Raw genomic sequence first — 26,057 nt, 5'->3', positions numbered from 1 at the left:
GTCGGTTATAAGAACATTAAAAACATTACATAGAATTTTAGACCAAAATTTGGGTGCATGTTTAAATACATCTCCAGGAACCCCATCAGGGCCTGGGGCTTTATTTTTCGGGGACAAGTCAATTGCTCGTTCCACTTCTGCCTGTGCAAAAATGACAATTTGCCTAGTGGGACAAAAAACCCCTCCTTCTACTCCTGAGGGGGCAACGATAATATCAATGCCAGTGGAATCAGAGTAGATCTCACTAAAGTGTTTAATCCATCCCTCATCGGGGATGTTAGCCTCAAGAGGGGTATGTGGGTCCTCCGAGAAAAGTGGCTGATTTATAGTGTTCCAAAAGAGGCCACTATTTTTCAGTGTTAATGGGTCCAGTAACTGCGCTAAGGCATTATCTTTTAGAACCCTCTTCCTCTCTAGAATAGTTTTCTTATATATAGACCTTGCACTTACTATGTCCGTACGAACTTTGGGGGTAGCCTTAAGGGCTTTTAATAAGTCCCCGTGCGCATTGGAACATTTCTTGTCAAACCATCTTTTTCCCACGGACACCATCGAGCTAGGTTTTTTCTGGAGACTACGGTCAATTTCTATGCAAATGTTATCAAAGGCTGCTATGACCTCGTTGCATTCAGTTCTATTTGTTAGACAAATTGCAACTTCGTCCGCGGTCCTGTGCAACACCTCCTTTAAGAAACTTTCAGGAACTATTTTTGCCCATTTTAACCTGCGATTTTGATCTTTTGCCACAAGATTTGCTCCCCCTCTACCTTTAGCTGATTTAAGGGAGAATACATTGGCAAACAATAACTCTAAAAGGACCGGATTATGGTCACTAAAAACAGATACCTCCGTATAATATTTGATAACATTACATAACAAACATGAAGTCAAAAATATATAGTCTATAATAGTACCCTTGTCATTTCCTTTAAAAGAGGGGGTTCTATTGTTTCCATCCCCACAGGCTGATTCATATAAATTCCATGTAGCTAGAAAAATTTCTAGAAGTTCACCACGCCTGGTATGCTCAAAATGCACTGGGGAGGAGCAGGGGGGGATGTCAACCTCCTGGCTAGTGCATGGTAGACGGCATGGATGTATATTAAAATCCCCCAATAATATTAATTCATATGTATGAGCATTAGTACTATAGGCTGACATAAATTTATCCAGTACATCGAGATTATGACTGGTGTATTCATTAGCATTAGAATTATAAAAATTAACAAAGAGAATCTTGGCCTTATCATTCGAAGCAAGTTCAACAATCGGACAATTTTCAGAACCAGATGAACGTTGGGCAAGTATCCCTTTTATGTCTAGTTTAAATAAGGTTAACAGGCCCCCCTTGGGTCGACCAGCCACGCTGCTAATAGCTGGAGTGCAGAAGCAGCAGTAACCATCCAGGGAAAAGCTATTCGTCAGATCCCATGTTTCTTGTAACGCAATGATGTCAAATGCATTAAGTGACGATAGCCAATCCGGGTTCCCCGTTTTATTCTTGATACCAGCAATGTTCCAAGTGGCGATTTTAAGAGATGGAGCTGATGACTCGGGTGGCTTGCTGGTTGCATCAGGGAGTCAATCGTTTTCCTCCAATGAGGACAAAGCAGAGTAACGGTTAGAAATGGGAAAAATGTGATCCCACTGCCTGTTAGGTGGCTGCTGGCCATAAAAATCCCCATCATTTAAGTGCATAGGAACTCTCAGTGGCATGTTAATAAGACTGCCAGGCCCACCCCCGGTGATGTCATTTCCATGATACTCAGGCAAGTGGGGCCGTCGCTGCTGGGTACTGATCAGATGACTATAAAAGTATCCAAGAGGTCTAACAGCAACTGAGTTATCCTGATTGGGTAAAGAGGCGGCTCTTAGGAGGACGGTAGCCACGTGTTGAGGGTATTTAAAGTTAATTATGATACAATCCCCTCTTGTGGTTTTCCTTCCACACCCAATCTAGCCTACTCTACGAGTAGATAATATATCGTTTGAAAAAGCCAACGGAAAACCACATTTTTTATTCAGCCAGGCAAGTGATTTATTTTTTAAGGCATCATGGGTTTCCTGCCTAAAATTCGACATACAGGAGTCAACCTCAGGAACGTTGATCAGTACCACTGTGTAAGGAGCACACTGTGGTGGGAGGTTAACAGCATTGTTTCTCCTGTGTTTATTAAACCCCGGCGCTTCACCCTCGGCTAGGTTCATCTGGGTGTTCTGAGAACTTTTTTGTGCTAAGTGTGGTTGTCGTTGAGTAGGTACTGAAACTGGTGGGATAGCCCCTAATGGATGTGGTAATAAAGGGGGTGGCAAGGCGATTACAGGCTGACATGTCTGACTACTGCCCCCAGAGCCCCCCGGACCTCCCTCACAGATATTAGCAGTGGAATGGAAACTGGATTCCAATGAGTTATGGCCCAAGGGTGCGGACAAGTCAGGTTGGGGGGTTATCAAAGAAGGAAAACGGGACAGATGGGAATCCAAGAGGCCTTTCAGACTGTTTACCTCTGAAGAGACTTGGTCTAACTTCTCCAACAAAGGTCTAAGCATCAACTCTAGGTTGGACTCTAGGGTTGAAACCAGGAGATCTATAAGGGCTGGGTGGAGAGTACTCCCTTCAGCTTTACTAATGACCTCAGGGGTATCGTGTGGAGGCTCAGATGTAACCCCCCTACTTGATTGTACAGAGCCTTGTTTTTTGGGCTTTCGGATTACCATCCTCTTAACTGGAGCCTTCCTACAGGCACGCACCCTTCTATGCGCGGGAGATGGAGATGGAATGTCCTTAGAACAGGATGCTAGACACTGGGAGGAAATTGAGTCATTTAAGGTTACATGCTCCTCCATCCTTTCAACGTTTACCAGGTCATTTGTCATGTCTATATCAGCGATATTAATATTATCGCAACTATTTTCTAGAACAGAAGGTCTCATATTGGAAGTAATAGACCTTGTTGGTGAAGTTTCTGGGCTCAATCTGCCCAGGGAGAGTCTCCTGTCTTTGTTGATCTTGTTTACCACTTTCACAAGATAATTGTCCATAGTCCTGTTATCACTTGTGGCAGGTAATTTGGTAGACCTAAGCTTCGACATCAAGGCAGGCAACAATTAAGACTTACACGTAAATAGAAAGGCAGGGTCTTCACCTGGTGTTCAAAACTATCATACAGTCAGCGCACCCAACTACAAAACCACAACAATGCCAATGTTCAATAGGTAGCCTACTTACAAGTCCAGAACCCAGTGAACTTGGACAGGATCCGTGGCCCAGCCCGGCCTCTTCCGGCCCCGGACGGCCACAGACGGTCCCGCCCTTGTCCCGGGCTTCGCCCGCGCGCGTCCCGCGGTGCGGAGCACCAGACACGGCTTTAAGCTCCCCCGGCACTGCCTAAGTGTAGTTTTTGCTGGCCGTTCCCCTCACGGCGGAATGGGTAGTTCCAGGAAGAGCTGCTGGTAATCTCGTTGGCCGTTCCCCTCACGGCAAAGGACAACAGGTGAGTGAGCTGGCAAAATGTTCCAGGGCTGCTCGCATTCACATTGCTTGTGGACAATTGCTGCACGCACCTCTCCGGACACGCACAACCCTGCTGCTCCCACCGCAACCACGGGTAACGCAGAACCTCAACCAACAGACAATCCCTTCTCTGAACCGAAAACGCTGACAGGAATGCTGCGAGGTTACTCGCCGCCTTGCGCTTTTTCGTCTACTAGTTATAGTGGCACCTTGCACCAGTCCAATTCGACTCTTATGGTAGATAGGTTTAAGACAACCTTTTTAAAGAAAGCTATCCTAGTGGTAGCTGTGGAGAGCAGCCTTCAGGCTAAGTCTCAGAGGAATGTAAAGCAGCTTGTTTTACCTTATAATCTGTATAGTATTGCTGTTCCTCGTCACTCGTGGGGTCCACTCTCCTCAGCTCTGCTGGGGACTCACAATGGCCGTCGAAGTCAGGAAATCCACTTCCGGGACTGCAGGGACTTTGGACTCTGGCGGAAGCAGGAAAGTTTGCGACCGTTGATTAGAGTTTCTGGTGCCTGCCAAGCAGGGGAGTCACTCCTTGACTCCAAGGGAGATTATTCTGTCTTCCAAAGGTAGTGGAACGTCGAAGGGCCAGGATTCTTCTTTGTAGAGCGTCGTCCAGGATTATCTGCTTTGCAATGGGAAGGTTTGCTATCTTATACTGAAGATAGGGGAGGGACTAGCTCTAGGACCACTTCCCTTTGTCCAGTTTCGCGCCAGAGCAGGGACAAGTAGCCCCTGAACCGGTTTGAGCTGGCATATGCACAGAGGAGCCTACTGCTCCCCCAGTGCAGGACTTCAAAGCACTCTAGAAGTGCACCCACCAAGCCCCAATACACTAAATCTTGTCTGGAAGGTAGGGACACCTCCCTGTGACAGGATGCCTATTGTTGGGCCTCCTCCACTGCGAGTTTCAGTCAGCAGCAGGCGGGCAGCCCAGTGTCTGTGCTGGTGGCATCCATTTTGTGATGCCAGGGCTCTTTCAGATTTCTACTGTGTTACCACAGTAGGTACATGTCGTCCCCTCTAGAAGGGTGGGATCATGCTCCCACATCATGGACTGATGTGGGGGTATGATTCCAACTTGTTTGACACCAAACACGACATGTTTTGATGCAGTCATTCCAAAGTTAGCATTAACCGGGAGGTTATAATGCACTTAAGAGTATATGGTTTAACCGCATCCACAAACCGCCACAAGGAATAGACCCTGCCAGCTGCAGAGGGGTACTGCTCTTGCAGAGGCACCCCCTCACATTGTAAATCAAGCACCCTGCCCTCAGGATTGATAGGGCCTGCCATAGGGGTGGCTGACAGGTTTATATGTGTGTGTGTGTGTATGGTGAGATATAGGAACCTATACCTCTGTGAGGAGTGCTAACACTACCTCACACAGGCTGCAGTAGCAGGCCTGTGGTGTCAGATTTAGTCTGCTTCCCAGGGGTGGCATAATGCATGCTTCAGCCCCTGGTAGACCTGTGAAGTACCTATGCCCTTGGTACCATATACTAGGGGCTCATAAGATACCAGAGTATCCAATCACTAGTGCATCTAGTATGCACTCAAAGTTGTTTAGAGAGAATGGGGCCCTGGTTAGCAGGGACCCAGCCTGACTATAGCCAGAAACCAGTGTATACATCAGAAAAAAAGTGGGGGCAACATAAGTGCAGATCCTACTCTCCTACACCCCTCCCCCTCCCCCCAAACGCAGGGACATTAAACTAACCTTGACCAGTTGAGTCTTCATGCTCTAAGTGGAAATACCTTGAGAGTCCATCTGCATTGGCATGTTGGGTCCCAGGTCTATGTTCCACTGTATAGTCCATCCCCTGTAGGGAAATGGACCACCTGAGCAGTTTAGGATTTTCACCTTTCATCTGTTTGAGCCATAGGAGGGGCTTGTGGTCAGTCTGAACTATGAAGTGAGTGCCAAACAAGTATGGCCTCAGCTTCTTCAGGGCCCATACCACAGCAAAGGCCTCCCTCTCTATAGCGGACCAACGTTTCTCTCTAAGGGTCAGCCTTCTGCTTATGAAAGCTACTGGCTGGTCTTGACCTTCATCATCAAGTTGAGACAGTACAGCTCCCACACCCAGCTCTGAAGCATCTGTTTGAACAATTAACTTCTTTTTGTAGTCTGGACTCTGCAAGATGGGGGCAGTGCACATTGCCTGCTTGAGGTCATCAAATGCTTTTTGACAGCTAGCTGTCCACTGAACCTTTTTTGGCATTTTCTTAGAAGTCAGATCATTTAAGGGGGTCACTATAGATCCATATCACTTAACAAACCTCCTATAGTACCCAGTCAGGCCTAAAAAGGCTCTAACCTGTGTCTGGGTTGTTGGAGCTACCCATTCCTTTATGGTCCGGATTTTGCTATGCAATGGGTGAACCTGGCCTCCGCCTACAAGGTGGCCCAGGTACACAACCTGACTCTGCCCTACCTGGCACTTAGTGGCCTTGATAGTGAGGCCTGCTTTTTGCAGGGTCTCCAACACATTTCTGAGGTGGACCAGGTGATCCTGCCAGGTGGAACTAAAGACCGCAATATCCTCAAGATAAGCTGAGCAATAAGTTTCCATACCAGTCAGAACTTTATTCACCAACCTCTGAAAAGTGGCAGGTGCATTTTTCAAACCAAAGGGCATTACCACAAAGTGATAGTGCCCACCAGGGGTGGAAAATGCCGTTTTGGCCTTGGCATCATCAGCTAACTTGATTTGCCAGTAGCCAGCTGTTAGGCCAAATGTACTGAGGTACTTGGCTGAGGCCAAAGTATCTATTAGTTCATCTGCCCTTGGAATTGGATAGGCATCAGTCCTGGTGACTACATTGAGGCCTCTGTAGTCAACACAAAACCTAATTTCTTTCTTACCACCTTGGGTATGAGGTTTAGTCACAAGGACTACTGAGCTAGCCCAAGGGCTATCTGAAGGCTCAATAACACCTAGTTCCAACATTTTCTGGACTTCAGTCCTGATACAGTCCCTGACATGGTCAGGTTGCCTGTAGATTTTACTCTTGACAGGCAGACTGTCTCCAGTGTCCACCTCAGGGGTGCACCACGAAGTCTGACTTGGGGTCAGGCTAAACCTATGTCTAAACTTTTGCAGAACTTGTCTGCATTCAGTTTGCTGATGATCAGTGAGGCTGCTTGCCAAGCAAGAGCAAGTCAGGGAGAGGGTCACTCTCCTACTTCTGGTCCTCATCAGTTGCCATGAGCAAGCCCATGTCAGCCCTGTCCACATATGGCTTTAATCTGTTGACATGGAGCACCCTAAGGGGGCTCCTGGGAGTTCCAAGATCCACCAAGTAGGTGACTTCTCCCTTTTTCTCAACAATTGTATGGGGGCCACTCCATTTGTCCTGGAGAGCTGCTGGGGCCACAGGCTCCAACACCCACACTTTCTGGCCTGGCTGATAAACATTCAGGACAGCCTTTTGGTCATGCCAATGTTTTTGTAATTCTTGGCTAGCCTCAAGGTTTTTAGTTGCCTTCATGTACTCTACCATCCGGGAGCGGAGACCAAGTACATAGTCCATCACATCCTGTTTGAGAGGTAACTCCAAGCCCTCCTTCACCAAACATAATGGGCCTCTGACAGGGTGCCCAAACAGAAGTTCAAAGGGCTGAAGCTAACCCCCTTCTGTGGGACCTCCCTGTATGCAAACAGAAGGCAGGGAAGTAAAAGGTCCCATTTTCGCCTAAGCTTTTCTGGGAGGCCTTTGATCATTCCCTTTAGGGTTTTGTTGAATCTTTCAACTAACCCATTGCATTGTGGGTGATAGGGAGTAGTGAATTTGTAGTTGACACCACACTCCTTCCACATTGCTTTTAGATACCCTGACATGAAGTTTGTATCTCTGTCAGATATAATCTCCTTAGGAAAACCTACTCTGGAGAAGGCTCCAATGAGGGCTCTTGCCACTACAGGGGCTGTAGTGGTCCTGAGGGCAATTGCTTCTGGGTACCTGGTAGCATGATTTACTACCACCAGGATAAACCTGTGCCCAGATGCTGTTGGAGGGTCAAGGGGACCAACAATGTCAATCCCTACCCTTTCAAAGGGAACCCCTACCACAGGTAGTGGTATCAGGGGGGCCTTTGTTGTGCCACCTGACTTGCCACTGGCTTGGCAAGTGACACAGGAGCGACAAAACTCCTTGGTGTCTTCTGGCATGTGTGGCCAATGAAAATGTGGAACAAGCCTGTCCCAGGTCTTGTTTTGGCCCAAGTGTCCTGCCAATGGGATATCATGTGCTAGGGTCAAGAGGAACCCCCCTAAACTTTTGAGGTATTACCAACCTCCTGGTGGCTCTAGGGGTAGGATCTCTAGCCTCAGAATATAGGAGTCCCTCATCCCAATAAACTTGATTGGACCCACTAGCACTCCCAGCAGCCTCAGCAGCAGCCTGCTGTCAGGGGTTCAAGAGAGGAGCAGCACTGTTGCTCCTTACTCAGATCTTCCCTGGAAGGTCCCCCTGCCCCCAAGAACTCAACCTGACCAGGCTCAAGTTCCTCTGGGGCAGTTCCTCCTTCAGGCTCTGCTTCTCCTCCCTCAGGAGGGGAATCTGAGATCTGAGATAGAGGGGAAGGCACTGCCTTAACCCTACTGATCCTCCTCTTGGGTAGCATCTGGTCCATAGTTTAAGGATCCAGAGCTGGTTCAGTTTTATGCATTTTGGCCTGTGACCTGGTCACAGCAAATACCTCTGCAGGTATGCCCAACATCTCAGCATGAGTCCATAACTCCACTTCAGACCAGGCTGAAGTCTCCATACCATTGCCCAACAAACATTCGACAGGGAGGTCTGCACTGACTACTACGTTTTTGAGGCCAGTTACCCCCTCCCAGGAGAAATTCACAACTGCCAGACTATGGTTGGTCCTGACATTGCTTGCATTGGTAACCTGGTACATTTCACCCAGGATGATCTGTGCAGGGTCCACTAGATCCTCTGCCACCATGGTGACACTAGCACCTGTGTCCCTGAATGCCAAAGCCTGTTTGCCATTTATTATAGGCTGCTGTTTGTACTTGCCCAGATTACTGAGCCTCACTAGGAAGGACATATCAAGGTCTCCCTCACAAACTAGCAATGCCTGTGTTGGTACTCTGACTAGGCCAGAGTCCACATCAGAACCCAGGGTCAACCCTACTACACCCTTATTCTGATTACCACCTCCACCAATGACTGCACTAGGGGGGAACAGGTGCCTTAGGGGCTGGAGTGGTGGTGGTTTGGTCTTTGGACTTGGTACAATCAGATGTCCAGTGCCCTTTCTGTTTACAGAATTTGCACCACGGCTTCTTTTCGCCTTGTCCCTTTGTAGACTGTGAATCCCCACCAGATGCAGATTTTTGGGGCCTTTGTGAAGACTTCTGCTCTTTTGCCTTATCCCCACCTTTGTCTGAGCCTTTAGGATCTTGCTTATTGGTGTCACCCCCTTGGTTCTGGGTTTTCTGCCTCACCCTGGTTCTGACCCATTTGTCTGCCTTCTTTCCCAATTCTTGGGGAGAGGTCATATCCGAGTCCACCAGGTACTGATGCAACAACTGGTTTTGGCAATTATTAAGGATCTGTTCTCTTATGATAAGATTATACAAGCCCTTAAAATCAGTAACGCTACTACCAACCAGCCAACCTTCTAGAGCCTTGGTTACACAATCAACAGTCAGTCCAATCCTGAGTCTGTGCTTTCTGGGTATCTCTGAACTTCAACCTGTACTGTTCAGTGGTTAAGCCAAACCCATCTATTAATGTACTCTTCAGGGCTTCATAGTCATTAGCATCCTCTTCTCTAACAGTGAGGGGCTTGTCTCTACCTTTATCAGAAAAGGAGAGCCACAAGATTGCTGCCCACTGTTTCTGGGGGACCTGTTGAACTTTACAGGCCCTCTCCATAGCAGTCATCCATTTGTGGATATCATCCCCACTCTGGTAGGGAGGAACAACCTTGGACAGGTTCCTATGGTCTGGAATGTAATCTCTGCCTCTAGGGACACTGTTGCTGCCACCAGGGGTATCTAACCCCTCTTTTCTAGAAGCTCTCTGGAACTCAAAGGCTTCTCTATCTAAGGCCAATTGCTTGGTTCTGAGGGCAAGCCTAGCTTCCTCATACTGGAGCATCTTGTACCTTCTTTCAGAGGAGGTCTCTCTATTTAAGTATGAGGTCCTCTGCTGGACCGAATCCTTGTCAGAGTGATATGAGTGGTTAGATTCCATTGAAAGGGACCTAGGCCTCTCTTCCACTCTGCCAACTCTCTTAGGGAGAATTCCTCGGTCCTGTTCACACCTTTCTGGGTCTGGCCCTTCAATCACAGATTCCAGGTCATCTTGATTTTCATCATCAGACCCAGAGACTATGGCTGACCCACCCCCTGATCCAGATCCACAAGCTCCTATACCTAGTCTAAGATCATCTGCTACTAGTAGATTTATCAGGTGTTGTGTGGAGGGACTCTGTCCTAATCCCAGGTGTCTTGCAACACACATGGCCTTCAAGTCAAAGAAGGTCATGTCCTTATACTGGGGTTGGGTGGACTCACTGGCTCCATCCCCTGAGGACATTCTAGAGTTATGCAGTGTTGCACTACCTACACTAGTTTGTGGCCTACTGATCATAGCTTGAGCTGTAGCAAGGGTGTGCTATTGTAAAGATCGTCAGTTATGTTCCACAGGAGCGTCAGGAACCTGGAGAAAATCTTCAGTCGTCCCCTACGGTCTTACGATTCTATCAGACTCTAGAGTAACGGAAGACACGATAGGGGAAAACAGGGAGACAAAACAAGGATAGGCGGGGGAAGAAGGCTGGCTGTGCAAGTAGACCACCTCAGGTTAATGGCAGGAAATCTCGGCTGTAAAACAAATTATATATTAATGGTCTCACAATCAAGTGACATTAGGGTATTAACACTATGATATGAAAGCCTACCAAAGTTATTTGTCACCACTTGATATACGTGGACTCCCAACTGGTTGTAGTTATTTCAAAACGCTAGAAATCCCTATGACAGGAAATGGTGTTAATAACTCGTAATATACTGTGAAATGATGCTTACTAATCAAACGGTTAGGCTCACCCCTTGGCTCTCCAAAGAAATGAGGGAGATATCAATAAACGTCTTCTTCAAATACTCCACTAAGGTTAGAGATCTACTAAGGGGCCGATGAGAAATGACATGGATCAGTGACTCATGGAGGACTTTCATATGTAACCCCACCTAGATAAGTAATAAGCGTATTTACCAGGACTCTTTATCTGCTGCCTCCTAACTGTAGCGCAATGGTCCACGCTAGTCAACCCCACCTTAGACGTTAAAGGGAAATAAAACGCTGGAACAAGAACACCTCACTCCTATCAATAGGAGGGATCCTGGCTACGGAGCGAGGATTTTACAATGGTCACAGGGCGTGCTAACACACCGGCATATAAACAACACAGGAATGCTTTAAACATCAGCTGGAACTAAAGAACCTAAATACCGGTCTCTACAATAGTCTTAAAACAAGGATATAGCTCGCATAGAGAAGAACGCCTACAACTCTATCGAGCTCGAGCAAGAATTCGAAGCCTTACTTGGTAACAGGCGCTCACACGGGCAAAATAACACCAACCACCTGGAGTGCGTATACAATGTTACCGCAACACAGAAATCCGGCAGCTTCACGCCATACAATACAGCAGGATTCCGATGGCTCTCGAACTACGAAACGCCGTCAGGACCGGAAACAGGAAGTACGAAGGAACGGAAGTCAGGCAAATCACTGAGGGGACAGAAATGAGCTAAGTGCTAGAACGCTAAGCAGCGTTTACACGCGCCTACGCTCCTTATATACTACTCGTCTCTCTGGATCAGGACCGCGGGGCATGACAGCTATCCCTTCAACAACTCTAAGTTCAGTAGAACTTATTGATACTAAGCTTGACTTTTATATGTACCTTGAGTACCTTTAGTGGTTTTTAGTTAGTAATTCAAATAGAGATTCTCTGGTAAAACAATGGCAAGCTGGAATCCCACATGCTGCCCACCAATGTGTGAAGTTGGCCTGGCATATGCTGGTCACTAGTTATAGTGGCCACCTTGCACCAGTCCAATTCGACTCTTATGGTAGATAGGTTTAAGACAACTTTTTAAAGAAAGCTATCCTAGTGGTTGCTGTGGAGAGCAGCCTTCAGGCTAAGTCTCAGAGGAATGTAAAGCAGCTTGTTTTACCTTATCTCTTGAATTACCAAATGAAAGGACACTACACAGGTATATATATCAAATGTATATGTATTTATTTCTAGACTCACTTTACAAATCTCTTCATGAGATTAGAAGCCAGGAACACATTCAAATATCAACGTTTCACAATAAGTTAAGCACAAATATGGCTGGGGCCCTAGGGACGTACCAGATAATATACTAAAAAAGAGGTTTAGGAAAGTCGACTTGCAGAATGACAAGGCCTAGGGCCTGTAGAATCGCTGGGGCCTCACTACTGCAGTGAAAGCAGGTAAGTAACAGACCCACGGGAGACGCATGCAGTTTGTGAACACAGCCGCGGGTTCCCTATTGATTACAATGGAGCAAGTCGCGGTTTGATTTTTAAAGTTTTAGGGTACTTCGAGGAAGTCTACAAGCAAGCCACTTACAAGGTAAGTAGTTCGAGGGCCAACACACACTAGGGCACCGGAGTGCACGAGTTACCTCATCCAGGGAAGCAGGGTGCATAGGTGTCTTTTGGTGTCGGGTCGCGTCGCTGTTTTCTATGGAGACCAAAGAAGACTTGCTGCTTGCGGCGACTGAAGAAGTGTCCGGTGGAATCCAAGGGTGGATTCGAAATGCAGATGACCTGAAAATTGAAGGGACGGTGTTCAGTCACTTGCCAGTGACCCGGGACCAGGAAGATGGATGCCCACGGATGTCGGGTGATTTCAGGTGATCAAGGGTGTATTGACTCTTCGCTCACGAGGTCCAGGAAGGATCGACGATGACCAGCAGCTGGATTCGGAGTGTCCCACGACGTCTGCAGCTGACTGCGGTGTCGGCAACCGGATTGGAGCCAACAAGCCTTGGCAACAGCAAGTCTCGTGTAGAGTGAAGAAAGTCGATGGTGCAGACCAGCAAGGTCTGAGGGACTCACCCAGCGAGGGTAAGTGAGAGCAGGCCTGGAGCAACCAAGGGAGCCCTTTGAGTCGATAAAGTCTTCGGGGGACCCACAAGCCAACGGGCAAGGGATCGTGAAGATGCTTCTTGAGGAAATGCTTCATAGGAGCCCACGGTCACTCGGGACGGGGTAGGCCTCTGATTTTCGCTGCAAAACCTGCTGGAGGCTTGGGCCACAAGTGGTCCAAAGCACAAGTTCGAGGACGTCGAAGGGGTTGCACTCGACAATAGTGCACGGTACCCGGGTATTGCTGTTCCTCGTCACTCGTGGGGTCCACTCGCCTCTGCTCCGCTGGGGACTCACAATCGCCGTCGAAGTCAGGAAATCCACTTCCGGGGCTGCAGGGACTTCGGACTCTGGCGGGAGCGGGAAAGTTTTGCAGCGTGAATCTTTCTGGATTCACTATGCTGTGCATTATTCTGCGGTCTGGTGGTTGGGTCCGGAATCGTAGTCGTGTTTTTTTTTTTTTTGTAGCCCAGGTGGGCGTCGACGTCCCACTATTTGGTGCACTTCTCGTAACGTCGTCATGCTTCCTGCGGAAGTCCGACCTTGGGGCGCCATCTTCAGATTCTTTTTTCCGCCGTTGGGTCTGGATCGTCAACGTGAAGCTCCAGGGTTTTTTTGTGAAGAAAAGAAGAAAGAGCACGAGTTTCATCGAAGAAGAAGTTGAGGACGACGAAGGAGGAGGAGAACCTCGAGATCTTCGACGTCCAACAGAGAATGCGCACTCAGGGACACTGAGCGCAGGAATGGACAAGACACCCTTTAAATCCTGCCGTAACTGCCACCATAAATACGCGCAGAAGGACCAACACCCGGTTGTGAGAAAGTGCCATCTTTCTTGCATGGTATGCCCCCACTTTTTGCTGAATTGCTGAATGTACTTTGATTAAGTGTACCCTGGACTCCTGCCAATCAGGTGCCCAGGGCCTATGTTCCTTCCTTAAAACACACCAACTCCAAATTGGCAAACCCTAGCCACATGTCAGCCCCTGGTAAATGGTACCCTAGGTACCCAGGGCCTTGTGGCCAGGGAAGGCCTCTAGGGGCTGCAGCACTCGTTGTGCCACCCTTAGAGGCCCTGTACCATTACACACACACACTGCCTTTGCAGGCTGAGTGTCTGGGTGCAGGACAAAACAAAGAGTCGACATGGCACACATCTCTGTGTGCCATGCCCATCACCTACACTGCCAAGGCATATATCAGTCACCCCTCTAGCTGGGTGCCTTACGCCTATGGTGTGGGCACAGGCGCAGGAGCCCTGTGCCCCTACAGTACCCGGGTCCATTCCTGGGCACTGTAAGTGCAGTGCTGCCATTTAAGAGTACATGGTGCTGAGAGCTCGTCAAACACAAGCTCCACAGCACCATAATGGCAACACTGAAGACTGGGAAGTTTGGTATCAAACTTCTCAGCACATTAAACCCACACTGATGCCAGTGTGGGATTTAATGTACTAAGCACCCCAGAGGGCATCTTAGAGATGCCCCCTTACAACTAACCTACAATCCACGTCTGCTCTGAGGCTGCCCAGGCTGCCACACAGCAGACACGTTGCTGGACCCCTGGGTGGGAGAGCCCCTGCTCTCCCAGGCCTGCAACAATGCACATCCTGGGTGAGGTGATAAATCTCCTCCCCCAGGATGAGCAAAGGGAAGCTTCAAAGGCATGCTGCCTCTTGGAGTTTCCCCAGGCCACTGCAACCCCCCACTCTGGCGGGAAGCTTGGCCGGAAACCCCATACAAGGACAGGGGATGTGCCAGCCTGCCCACCCCACCCCTCAGGTGGGGGAGGCGAGGTGAAGCACATCTCCGGTCTCTCGCCATCTTGAAGATGGGGGGCCCTACCCTATCAGGATTAGGTTACTGCCCCCCTCCCACAGGAGAGAGGCAGGATAGGGGGTGTACCCACCCCAGGACAAGGACCCATTGGTCCCTGGCCTTCACCTACCTGTAACGCCCCTAAATCTAGTATTTAGGGGCACCCTGAACCTTCCTTCCCCAGATTCCAGATTCGAAAACCTGCAAGAAGAACAAAGACCTGCCCTGCAACGCTAAAAAGGGAAGAAGACACCAACTGCTTTCGCCCCAGCCCTACCGGCCTGTCGACTCCCGGACCTGCACCAGCGCGGCATCTCTAGTGGCCAGCAACCTCACCAAACCCCGGAAGACCTGGCTACCTTTTGGCTCTAAGCCCCTGGGACTCCCATGAGTAGAGGCTCTACTCAGAAACCTATTTCTAACCCCTGGTAGCAGCCCGGAACCGCGAACCCAGCACACTCTGCACCAGCCAAGCCTGGCCAGTGCCGGAGTGGACAAAGACCCTGAGGACGACCCCACGGCGACTGTGACCCCGAGTCCGGCACCCAAGGACCCCCCTCGACATTCCGGAAGAAGCCTGCAGCCTCAGAACAGAGTGCCACCCCAACCGCGATCAACAAGAGGGTAAGAATCCCGACATCAAAAGGCACTCCTGCACCCGGCGGCCCCCTGTGCCCAATCCCGGGGTACCCACCTAACCTACAACTACCCAACTTACCTCTCGAAGTGGTGGTGGCACCTGAAGCATCCTCGTCCCCGAGCTTGCAGCCTTTTTCCTAACCGGAACATTCCCATTGATTTCCATTGAGCGCCCGACGGCTCAAAAGCACCCTGCACCCAGCCGCCCGAGTGGCCCTGGCAGTGCAATCTCTACACTAGCCTACTTCCCCACTTGCCCTGAGTGAGTGACCAGGAGCCCAGCTCCCACAGCCGCGTGGCCTGCTAGTCAGCAGCCACCAAACCAGGCCCCCCTATTCCTCATAGGCTAACATTGGGCCTAACTCTCTCTGCACCCGGCCGTCCTGAAACCGCTGAGGGTGACCTGACTGTACCTACCTGACACTGGGAGACCCCTGAGTCTATGCCCAGAACTTCAACTCTGCCAGTCGAGAACTTACCCTTAAACCGCGATCTTCATTTTCCTCATAGGGTAACATTGGCTGGCTTTTTCTTGGAAATTCTTCTAAGTGTGAACTTTTCAAAACTCAAAATATTCACCAAAAATCAGCCGAGTACCAAAAACAAATTTACTCACCTGCTCTTAGGTGAGCTCCCAGTGCTGGATCTTGGTGCCCAGCACTGACTCCGAAAAGTACCCACAACTACACTTACCTTTAACTCCTTTTTCTTCCATAGGAAACCATTGACTGCTTTTCTGTGAAATTTCTTCTAAGTGTTGATTTCTGCAATCTTTAAATATTCTTTTAAAATCGTACAATTTCTGCAAACGTAATTACTTACCTGTTTCTGATAAAGACCCCAGTGCTGAGTCTAGGTACCCAGACCTGGATTACAAAAGTAACGATAAAGTACTCTACCTGCAACTTTAATTTCTTGCCATAGAGATCCATTGAATGTTTTCTTTGAAATATTTTCTAAGTGTCAACTTTTGAAATAGCTAAGTATTATTTAAAAATCAGTACAGTAATTAAGTCGACTTTCACCACTTGATTCTGAATATTGTCCCAGGGCTGGATTTAGGAACCAGATCTGGAATTCCAAAAGTAATCTGAAAAGTAATTTATTACAAATAACCTGAATTTATCATTGAGCTCAATGCATTGTTATGTTTAGGAAATAGGATTGTTTATTGCAACCAACTGTGACTATTTACAAAAATCCCTTGCTTATTGCAAAAGTATTTATATTCAACCTTTCATTCTGAGAAAGTATATTTTTATTCCCTTTGTGGTTCTAAAAATAAAACAAGCATATATTTTATATATATAAACCATTGGCCTAGAGTTCAGTTATTGAGTGTGTGAGACCATTTGCTGACTGAGTGTGTACAACAAGTGCTTTACACTGTCCTCTGGTACTGCCTTACTGCTCGACCAAGCTACCACTTTAGAGAGTAAGGTCATACCTAACTTTAACCTCTATCAGCCCCTGGGGGACTGTGGACTCTGTACACCCTGTACCTATTAGGGAACAGTATATACAGAGCCACTTTCTCACACCGGTCTGCAACCTTTGCCTGCCAGTCGACCACGAGAGCAAAGACTAAAACGCATGTTCCGCCTTCACACCGAAGACACTCCGGGTGAGAGAGAGACAGAGGAGAGCCAACTACAACATGGAGGGCAAGGGACAGGCCCCGACGCTGTACGAACTGGGCCTCTCCACCGACTATGAAGGCAAACGCCGCCGAGGGACCAGATGACTTCACGGTCGCAGAGACTGATAACAAAACGTCTGATCAGGTAGGAGAGACGTCGAACACTAAAACCTCGACAGGGCCCCGAAAAACAGAGTCAGACGCTCGAAAAACAGTCAAAGTCCTCGAAAGGAACACCGGCGCCGAAAATTTCAACGGCCGCGAGTGGATCCAAGGACTAAAGGCACGGCGGATCCTTCGAAAAGGACTCCCAGGTGCCGAAGACCGGCAAAAAGCAAAGGTCGTCGAAGCAAGGCCAAGAACTTGGGCGTTCGACTTCGAAAGATAAGGTCGCGTCGACGAAGGCTCCGTCGAAAAGACCAGCGCTCGATGCCGAACATGCCTCCGAACTGGAAAAGAAGAACAGGAGGCTCGAGGCAGAAATGGAGAGCATCCTACAAAGGAAAAAGGAGTTCGACGAAAAGATGAAAAAATTCACAATTCCAACTAAACCACTGTATCATCGTTGAAGTCGAGGAACAGGAAGAGTTGGAGGCCGAAGAAATGGCAAAAACTCCCGGAGATGAGGAAGACGACCCGTATGATGAGGGAGAGGAATACGAGGAACAACAATCGTACTACGGCTCGGCGCTGTTGACGACACAGGACCTGGTGTGGCAGGACCTCGATGCCGAAAATCCAGAAGAGCCCGTGGAGACTTACCCTTCGAGGCCTTCGCCGCCAGATGACATTGGGGCTTACAATATGGTCGTCAAAAGCGCTGCAGCAGCTTTTGGCGTTAAGCTGGAGGAAGAAAAGCCAAAGGCTGACTTTTTACTGGAGACACTGCTCCCCATCCAAACGAGGAGCCAGTTCCTCCCCATGCTACAGAGCGTCATGAACCAGGGGAAGGAGGTGTTCAAGGACCCAGCTACAAGTAGGTCCATCACATCCAGGACGGAGAAAAAATATAAACACTCCTCCCAGGACCCTCCATACATTAAAGGATCCGTCACAGCGGATTCCATCATCGCATCTACTGCCAGGAAAAGGGCTAATGTCCCGGCTACCTCTGGACCACCACCAGACAAGGAAAGCAGGAGGATGGACCTGACTGGGAGAAAAATTGAGAGAAATGCGGCGATGCACTGGCGCATGGCGAACTACAATGCCCTACTGAACAGGCATCAATACCAGCATTGGGACGAAATGGGGGAACTAATCAAGCACCTCCCCGAACAATACCAACAAAGAGCTTCGCATCTAGTCGAGGGGGGGAAAAATATAGCAAATTCTTGCCTTAAAACAGCCCTGGATGGAGCAGAAACATCAAGCATGTTGATGGCAATAGGAATGACAGAAAGAAGGCAAGCCTGGCTCAGGATCTCAGGCTTCAAGCAAGAAGTCCAGAACATCCTGAACACCCCTTTCAACGGAGAAACGCTGTTCGGAGCGCCAGTGGATGAAAAACTCACACAGCTCAAAAAGGAGAACGAAACGGCAAGATCCATGGGGGCACTGCAATTCAGAGGGATGCGTAGAGGTACCCCGACACGGAGACCTTACGTTAGAGGAGGAAACCAGCCGGCAACGTCACACCAGACATTCCAGCAGGCCCATCAAGGCGACAATCACGGACAGCAGGGGCAGCAGAAACAAAACTGGCAGTACCAGCCTCAGGGCCAGTCCTTTCGCAGTAGGGGGAACGGACGAGGGCAAAGACGAAGAGGGGGAGAACAGCCCGCCTCGAAGTGACTTCACCCGGAGAGGAGTGCTCACCCACAAGATCCCTCCGAGGGTAGAGCACAGAAGATCCAAAACAAGAGGGTTACACAGACCAAACGCCAAGGAGCATGCATCACCGGTTGGCGGCAGGCTGAGACATTTCCTTCAGGAATGCCAAAACATAACAGACAAGTGGATACTCAACATCATACAGTTTGGGTACTGCATAGAGCTGGAAAGGAAGCCACCAAACAAAAAACCAAAGGGAAGGGAACACTCAGGACAGGAGATAGTGCAACTCTTAGAGGAAGCACAAGAGCTACTCCAAAAGGAGGCCATATAACCAGTACCATTCAAAGAAAGGAACAGGGGAGTGTACTCTAACTACTTCCTGGTACCAAAGGTGGACGAAACACTAAGACCCATCCTGGATCTACGGTTCCTAAACAAATACATAAGGACGCAGAGATTTAAAATGACGTCCCTACAAGAGGTACTCCCGCAAATAAGAGACGGGGACTTCATGTCCACCGTGGATCTCAAAGATGCCTACCTGCACATCCCAATGAACAGGCAGCACAAACATCTGTTAAGTGTACCCTTATCTCGACGACTGGCTAATAAAGGCAAGTTCACGCGAAAGATGCGAGGAACACGCACAACGCGTCACAAGCACGCTAACGAAGCTGGGATTCTCAATACACTGGGGGAAATCCTCTATGGAACCAGAACAGGTGAAGATCTTCCTGGGGGCTCAGATCAACACCATACAGGGAACGGTGGTGCCCTGCGACAAGAGAACACTGGCTCTGCTGAAGGAGACGCGCCTCTACCAGAAGGGGCGAGCTCTGACAGTGAGAACAGCGAGCAAGATCATGGGGATGATGGCGTCATGCATTCACCTAGTTCCCAATGTACGCCTACACATGAGACCGTTCCAGGAATGGCTGCAACAGCAATGGTCACAAGCAAGCAGAAGTTGGGAGGATCTAGTGGTTGTAACGCACGCAGTGCAAGAAGAGATAGCATGGTGGAACAAGGAGAACATAACTATAGGGAAACCCTTGACACCACCAAGCCCAACGGTGACCATCACCACAGACGCATCCCAGATAGGATGGGGAGCACATATGAACAAGCTCAGAGTGAGGGGTCTGTGGACTCCAGCAGATGCGGTCAGACACATCAACTACCTGTAATTGAAGACCGTATTCCTAGCCCTGAAGGCCTTCCAGAAAAAACTGTACAACCAGAAGGTGTTGATACAAACAGACAATACAACGATGTTCTACATCAACAAGCAGGGAGGAACACAATCAATTCCCCTATCCAACCTGGCTCAGGAGATTTGAAGGTGGACCATCCCACTCAAGATAGACCTGCTGGCCATACACCTACCAGGGAAGGCAATGTGGAAGCAGACTGGCTCAGCAGGCAGGGAGCTCAATGGACAGGAAACGCAAAGGCTATTCAGAAGGTGGGGTACACCGACAATAGACCTGTTTGCAACACACCAGAATGCAAAATGCCAAAACTTCGCATCCAGACAACCAGAAAAACAATCCCAGGGGAATGCCCTATGGATAAGTTGGTCAGAAACATTTGCCTACGCTTTTCCACCAATACCACTGATACACAGGGTACTCAGCAAGTGCAGGGCCAGCAACATGACACTGATCCTAGTGGCACCACAGTGGCCAAGGCAGATATGGTAGTCACAAATAGTGGAGATGGCACAGGGACCACCACACAAGTTCACCAAAAGAAAAGACTTGCTCTCCATGCAGAACGGAGAGGTCCTACACCCAGAGCCAGAGAGCCTCGGCCTAGCGGCATGGCTCCTGAAGACCTGAAGACCTAGAGTTCGCACACCTTAAGCTACCTCAAAGCACTATGCGAGTGCTCCGGGAGGCAAGGAGACCGACGACACGAAAATGCTATGGGGAAAAATGGAAGAGATTCACACAATGGTGCAGCAAAAAAACTGCACAACAAGTTGACAAAGGAATCAACAGTGCTGAGATACCTCACGCACCTACTAAAGGCTAATCTATGCTCATCCTCACTAAGGGTACACCTAGCAGCGATTGTAGCCTACACACGAGGTGAGACTGGTAAGAGTTTCTTTACATCACGAGTAGTAAAGAGATTCCTGGAAGGGGCAAAGAGGATAGCGCCACCAAAGAGGATGCCGTCGCCGGCATGGAACCTCAACATAGTCCTAACAGAACTTATGAAGGTGCCCTTTGAGCCCATCCACAAGGCCTTGCTTCAAATGCTAACAATGAAGACAGCCTTTCTGGTGGCAATAACCTCGCTGCGCAGAGTCAGCGAGCTGCAAGCACTAACACTGCAAGAGCCTTACATCCAAATACACAAGGACAGAGTCGTAATGAGAACGGACCCACACTTCATGCCGAAGGTGGTGTCGGCATTCCATATGAACCAGTCAATACAAATACCAAGCTTCTTTCAGAACCCAGCCACAAGCGCTGAAAGGGCACTGCACACTCTAGACGCCAGAAGGGCGGTGATGCACTACATCGAGAGAACCAAGGAGCATAGGAAAACAAAGCAGTTTTTTGTGTCCTTCGCAACCAGCTTCCTGGGTAGACCAGTAACAAAAAGCACCATCGCGCGATGGATCGCACTAACGATGCAATTCTGCCACAAACAGGCAGGGCAAGAACTATCGGAAGGGGCACGGGCCCACTCCATGAGGAAGAAAGGAGCAACAATCGCCTTTCTGGCGAACACTCCCATTCAAGACATATGCCTGGTGGCAACATGGGCTTCAGTGCACACGTTCACTAAGCACTACTGCGTGGATATACAGATGAACAAGGAAGCACAAGTAGGACAGAAGGTGCTTCAACATATATTCAACGACCAACGCTCATCTTCCACCAAGCCGCCACAAAGATGACAAACCGCTACAAAATCTATGCACAGCATAGGGAATCCAGAAAGATTCACGCTGCAAAACGAATAGTTTCTTACCTGTCGGTGTAGTTTTGCAGCTTGAAGATCTTTCTGGATTCACTAGCGAACCCACCCACCTCCGCCAGAAAGATGAGGCTGGAGAAGAGTGGGGAAAGACAGAGAATGGAGAACAAAGAGAGACATAGAAATATGAGAAAGGATATGATAAAGAAGAAATACTGAAAATTGCCTAGGGTTCAAAAAAAAAAAAAAAAAAGAATCCGAAGATGGCGCCCCGAGGTGGGACTTCCGCAGGAAGCAGGACGTCGTCACGAGAAGTACACCAAATGGTGGGACGTCGACGCCCACCTGGGCTACAAAAAAAAAAGACAAAAGAAAGACTACGATTCCGGACTCAACCACCAGACCGCGGAATAATGCACAGCATAGTGAATCCAGAAAGATCTTCAAGCTGCAAAACTACACCGACAGGTAAGAAACTATTCGTTTGCGACCGTTGATTAGAGTTTCTGGTGCCTGCCAAGCAGGGGAGTCCCTCCTTGACTCCAAGGAAGATTCTTCTGTCTTCCAAAGGTAGTGGAACATCGAAGGGCCAGGATTCTTCTTTGTAGAGCGTCGTCCAGGGTTATCTTCTTTGCAATGGCAAGGTTTGCTATCTTATACTGAAGATGGGGGAGGGACTAGCTCTAGGACCACTCCTCTGGGAGGGTCAGGGTAGGGGGTGGTTACACCCACTTCCCTTTGTCCAGTTTCGCGCCAGAGCAGGGACAGGTAGCCCCTGAACCAGTTGGAGCTGGCATATGCACAGAGGAGCCTACTGCTCCCCCAGTGCAGGACTTCAAAGCACTCTAGAAGTGTACCCACCCAGCCCCAATACACTAAATCCTGTCTGGAAGGTAGTGACACCTCCCTGTGACAGGATGCCTATTTTTGGGCCTCCTCCACTGCGTGTTTCAGTCAGCAGCAGGAGGGCAGCCCAGTGTCTGTGCTGGTGGCATCCATTTTGTGATGCCAGGGCTCTTTCAGATTTCTACCGTGTTACCACAGTAGGTACATGTCATCCCCTCTAGAAGGGTGGGATCATACTCCCACATCATGGACTGATGTGGGGGTATGATTCCAAGTTGTTTGACACCAAACACAACATGTTTTGATGCAGTCATTCCAAAGTTAGCATTAACCGGGAGGTTATAATGCACTTAAGAGTATATGGTTTAACCGCATCCACAAACCGCCACAAGCAATAGGACCTGCCAACTGCAGAGGGGTCCTGCTAATGCAGAGGCACCCCCTCACATTGTAAACCAAGCACCCTACCCTCAGGATTGATAGGGCCTGCCATAGGGGTGGCTGATAGGTTTATATGTGTGTGTATGGTGAGATATAGGAACCTATACCTCTGTGAGGAGTGCTAACACTACCTCACCCAGGCTGCAGTAGCAGGCCTGTGGTGTCAGATTTAGTCTGCTTCCCAGGGGTGGCATAATACATGCTTCAGCCCCTGGTAGGCCTGTGAAGTACCTATGCCCTTGGTACCATATACTAGGGGCTCATAAGGTACCACAGTATCCAATCACTAGTGCATCAAGTATGCACTCTAAGGGCCATATGTATGAACAAATGTTCCCATAGACACAGAACGGGTAAAACCCTTTGATACATCTGGCCCAAAGTTGTTTAGAGAGAACAGAGAGACTGGGGCCCTGATTAGCAGGGACCCAGCCTGACTATTGCCAGAAACCAGTGTATACATCAGAAAAAAAGTGGGGGCAACATAAGTGCAAATCCTACTCTCCTACACCATCATATTCATAATAACTGATATTTTTGAAGGAAGTGGTGAGTAAGGAGGCTTTCCAGGTATGGCATTTGGTCATTCTGAAGAACCGAAGAGTACTTTTAGTTTATATTTAAACTCCGAAGGGAAAGGGGCGGGTCTGAGCATGACTGGAAAGAACCCCTGCCTTCGCTCTCCCACACCCATCCCCCAAAGTGAGGACCAAGAACTTTGAATGATTGGAAAACTGTAGAGGGAGGGGTGTTGAGTACAGTAAGGAGATGGAGGTTGCTGGCGTAATGCTGTAGCTTGGGGTCCGTAAATTGCATCCTACCTCTGCTGGCAGCTACCTTGGTAACAGTGCGGTGTGGTGGGTGTGTGTCTAGATAGTTTGTTGAGCTAATGTTTTTTGAGTAAAAGTAAATTGGGGTAGCCCAACCAGTAGGCTGTGTACAGGCTAACTGTGCAGCACTACAAGATCTGTCTCCTGCGGTTTCACACATATGCTTTCTGGGAGCTGTGGGAGCCTTCCTTTGGCATTCACTCCCTCAGCTTGTCTGCCTTAACCTGCAAGGTATGCCAATTCAGCCCACCTGCATAAATGTTAGCTATGCTACATATATGTCAGTCAGCCTTTTAACCTGTTAAAAGCATGATACTTTTTGGGTGTCTGTTATAGAAGCAATGGGATTGTTTTGCTACTTTGATAATGCTAAATACGGTCTGGGTTGCAGATCTGATCAGCAAATATTAGTGGGTGATGGACCTACAGAAGATTGGGTACGGTTCTTTACTAACTCAATCACTAATTCCTATTTTTGTATGTCTTCCAGATGCCCTCATGACTGACTTCACCCTTCATGTGAACGGCTGTGATGCATTTATCCCCAGTTGTACTCGGCTGCACAGTGAAGTGGCCCCCACTGACCTGCTGGACTCCCGACGCTGTGCAGAAGAGGTGGACACCTTGCCAGAACTCCTGTTCCCATTCACCTGTAGACTCTGTGGGCTTGTGCTGGATGACGGCTTTGCCCATGATGAAGGCATGACTGACCAGATCTGTGGTCATTGCAGCCTAGCAGTGCTTTCCACGGACGGAACCAGCAGTCCCCAAAAAGGAGACAGTGAATTCACCTGCAGTCTATGCTCTTTCGTCACTCACTACCCCAATCACTTGGCCCGGCATATGAAGACCCACAGTGGTGAGAAACCTTACAAGTGTGTGCTTTGTGATTATGCCTCTGCCCACTTTGACAACTTGAAACGGCACCAGCGGATTCACACCGGTGAGAAACCATACAAATGTGACCTGTGCGACTATGCCTGCGGTAACCTTGCAAACTTGAAGAGACATGGACGGATACACTCGGGTGACAAGCCGTTCCAGTGCAAGCTTTGCAATTATACCTGTAATCAAAGCATGAACTTAAAACGCCATATGTTGAGGCACACTGGAGAGAAGCCCTTCTGCTGCTCGGACTGCCGTTACACCACTGGCCACTGGGACAACTACAAGAGACATCAGAAGATTCACGGTCTTTGTGCAGAGAGCTGGATCAATCCATACAGTGCCAAAGCTGGACCCAGCAAACCCGACTCCTACCCTTAGAGTGGGCCTTTTCCTTGGTTTATACGAGCCGGGACATCCTTCTACCATTGTAACTGTGTCTTATGTGACATAAGAACAAGCCCTCCCCTCTTCTCTTTGTTAGCCCAGCAGGTCCGGGTTGTGTCCTACCCCACTACACTGTCCAGTCTCCTTCATCCCCTCCATACGAGGACTAAGAATCAACGCTTTGAAGATGCCCGCATGAACCAGTGAGATCAAACTGGACTAGAGTGTTCCATAGATAAGTTTACACTACTTTGCGCTGCCTTTTGCAGAGCTAACCTATTGAATACAAATTGAGCCCTAGTTCTCGTCATCACAAATCACTTATGCTGGCAGGGAACCCTTATAAAACCCAGTGTTTGGGATATCCGCTTCTTCTTGCTGATGCTGCAGGCACATAGACACTTTTTAATTTAATTTAGTTAACCCTGCAGTGTCCTTGTAAGGTATGAAGAGGAGAGTTTCCGATTTATTCTGAGCTAACCAAGCGCAGAGCCTTCTGTAAGGTGCCATATGTTTTCTATGTTATCCGTTAGGTGTGGGCCTTCACTGAAAAATACATAAAGGAACACTGGTGTTCTGTAAGAATACACATTAGATGCCCAGTTTTTTGTTTTTAAGACTGACTTGTGTGCCAAGTAATGCTGTCTGGCCCTTCATTGATACTCTGTTTGTATGGTTGACCGAACGTTACTTTGCCTAACCCACTACTGACGCAGCATCTAATTGCTGACCAAGGAGATTACTGTGATTGATTTGCAAACTTTAGGCTTAGGTTTAAAACAGATATTCAGTGTTCATTATTGTAGATGTATTGGAAATGTTTAAGAATGGTTACAGAGAGGTTATATGGTGTAGTCCCTCTGGAAATATTCTCTGTACAGTTTAGGTTTGCTAACTGATGGCCACCGTTTCTCATTAAATGCATTTTCTCAGGAAGTCATCAACAGGGATTTGTTATGCCTGCCTTGTATTGGAGTTGCTAATAGCTAATTTGACTGTTAGACCATGAGCTAGGTATCTTGCTCCCAACTGGTTTAGCTCTTTACTTGAAACCTTCATCCTTTTTGTCGTTCAATAAGATCTCATAAGTGTCCTCATCAACAAAAGTATTATTTCGACTATTGAGGACCATGAATATTTTTCTTCCAAACTACACTGGTGAAAAGGAGGTTCTTCATGACAGG

At 48.5% G+C, this 26,057-nt stretch overlaps 1 protein-coding gene across 2 annotated transcripts in view; it reads left to right on the top strand.

The window, feature by feature from the left end:
* Positions 1–25,821, top strand: part of ZNF513 (zinc finger protein 513) — a 100,885-nt gene extending 75,064 nt beyond the window's left edge. For both annotated transcript variants that reach the window (XM_085613299.1, XM_085613298.1), the window contains one exon: positions 24,092–25,821. In XM_085613299.1, the coding sequence (XP_085469425.1) occupies positions 24,092–24,867 (776 nt within the window). In that variant the 3' untranslated portion in view covers positions 24,868–25,821. The remainder of the gene's footprint in view (positions 1–24,091) is intronic.
* Positions 25,822–26,057: the final 236 nt, after the last annotated feature.

The sequence above is a fragment of the Triturus cristatus genome, chromosome 6 (genome assembly GCF_964204655.1).
Source record: "Triturus cristatus chromosome 6, aTriCri1.1, whole genome shotgun sequence".
Taxonomy (NCBI): Eukaryota; Metazoa; Chordata; class Amphibia; order Caudata; family Salamandridae; genus Triturus; species Triturus cristatus.
The sequence above is the reverse complement of the archived record's forward strand: the minus strand, read 5'-3'. Positions and strand labels throughout refer to the sequence as shown.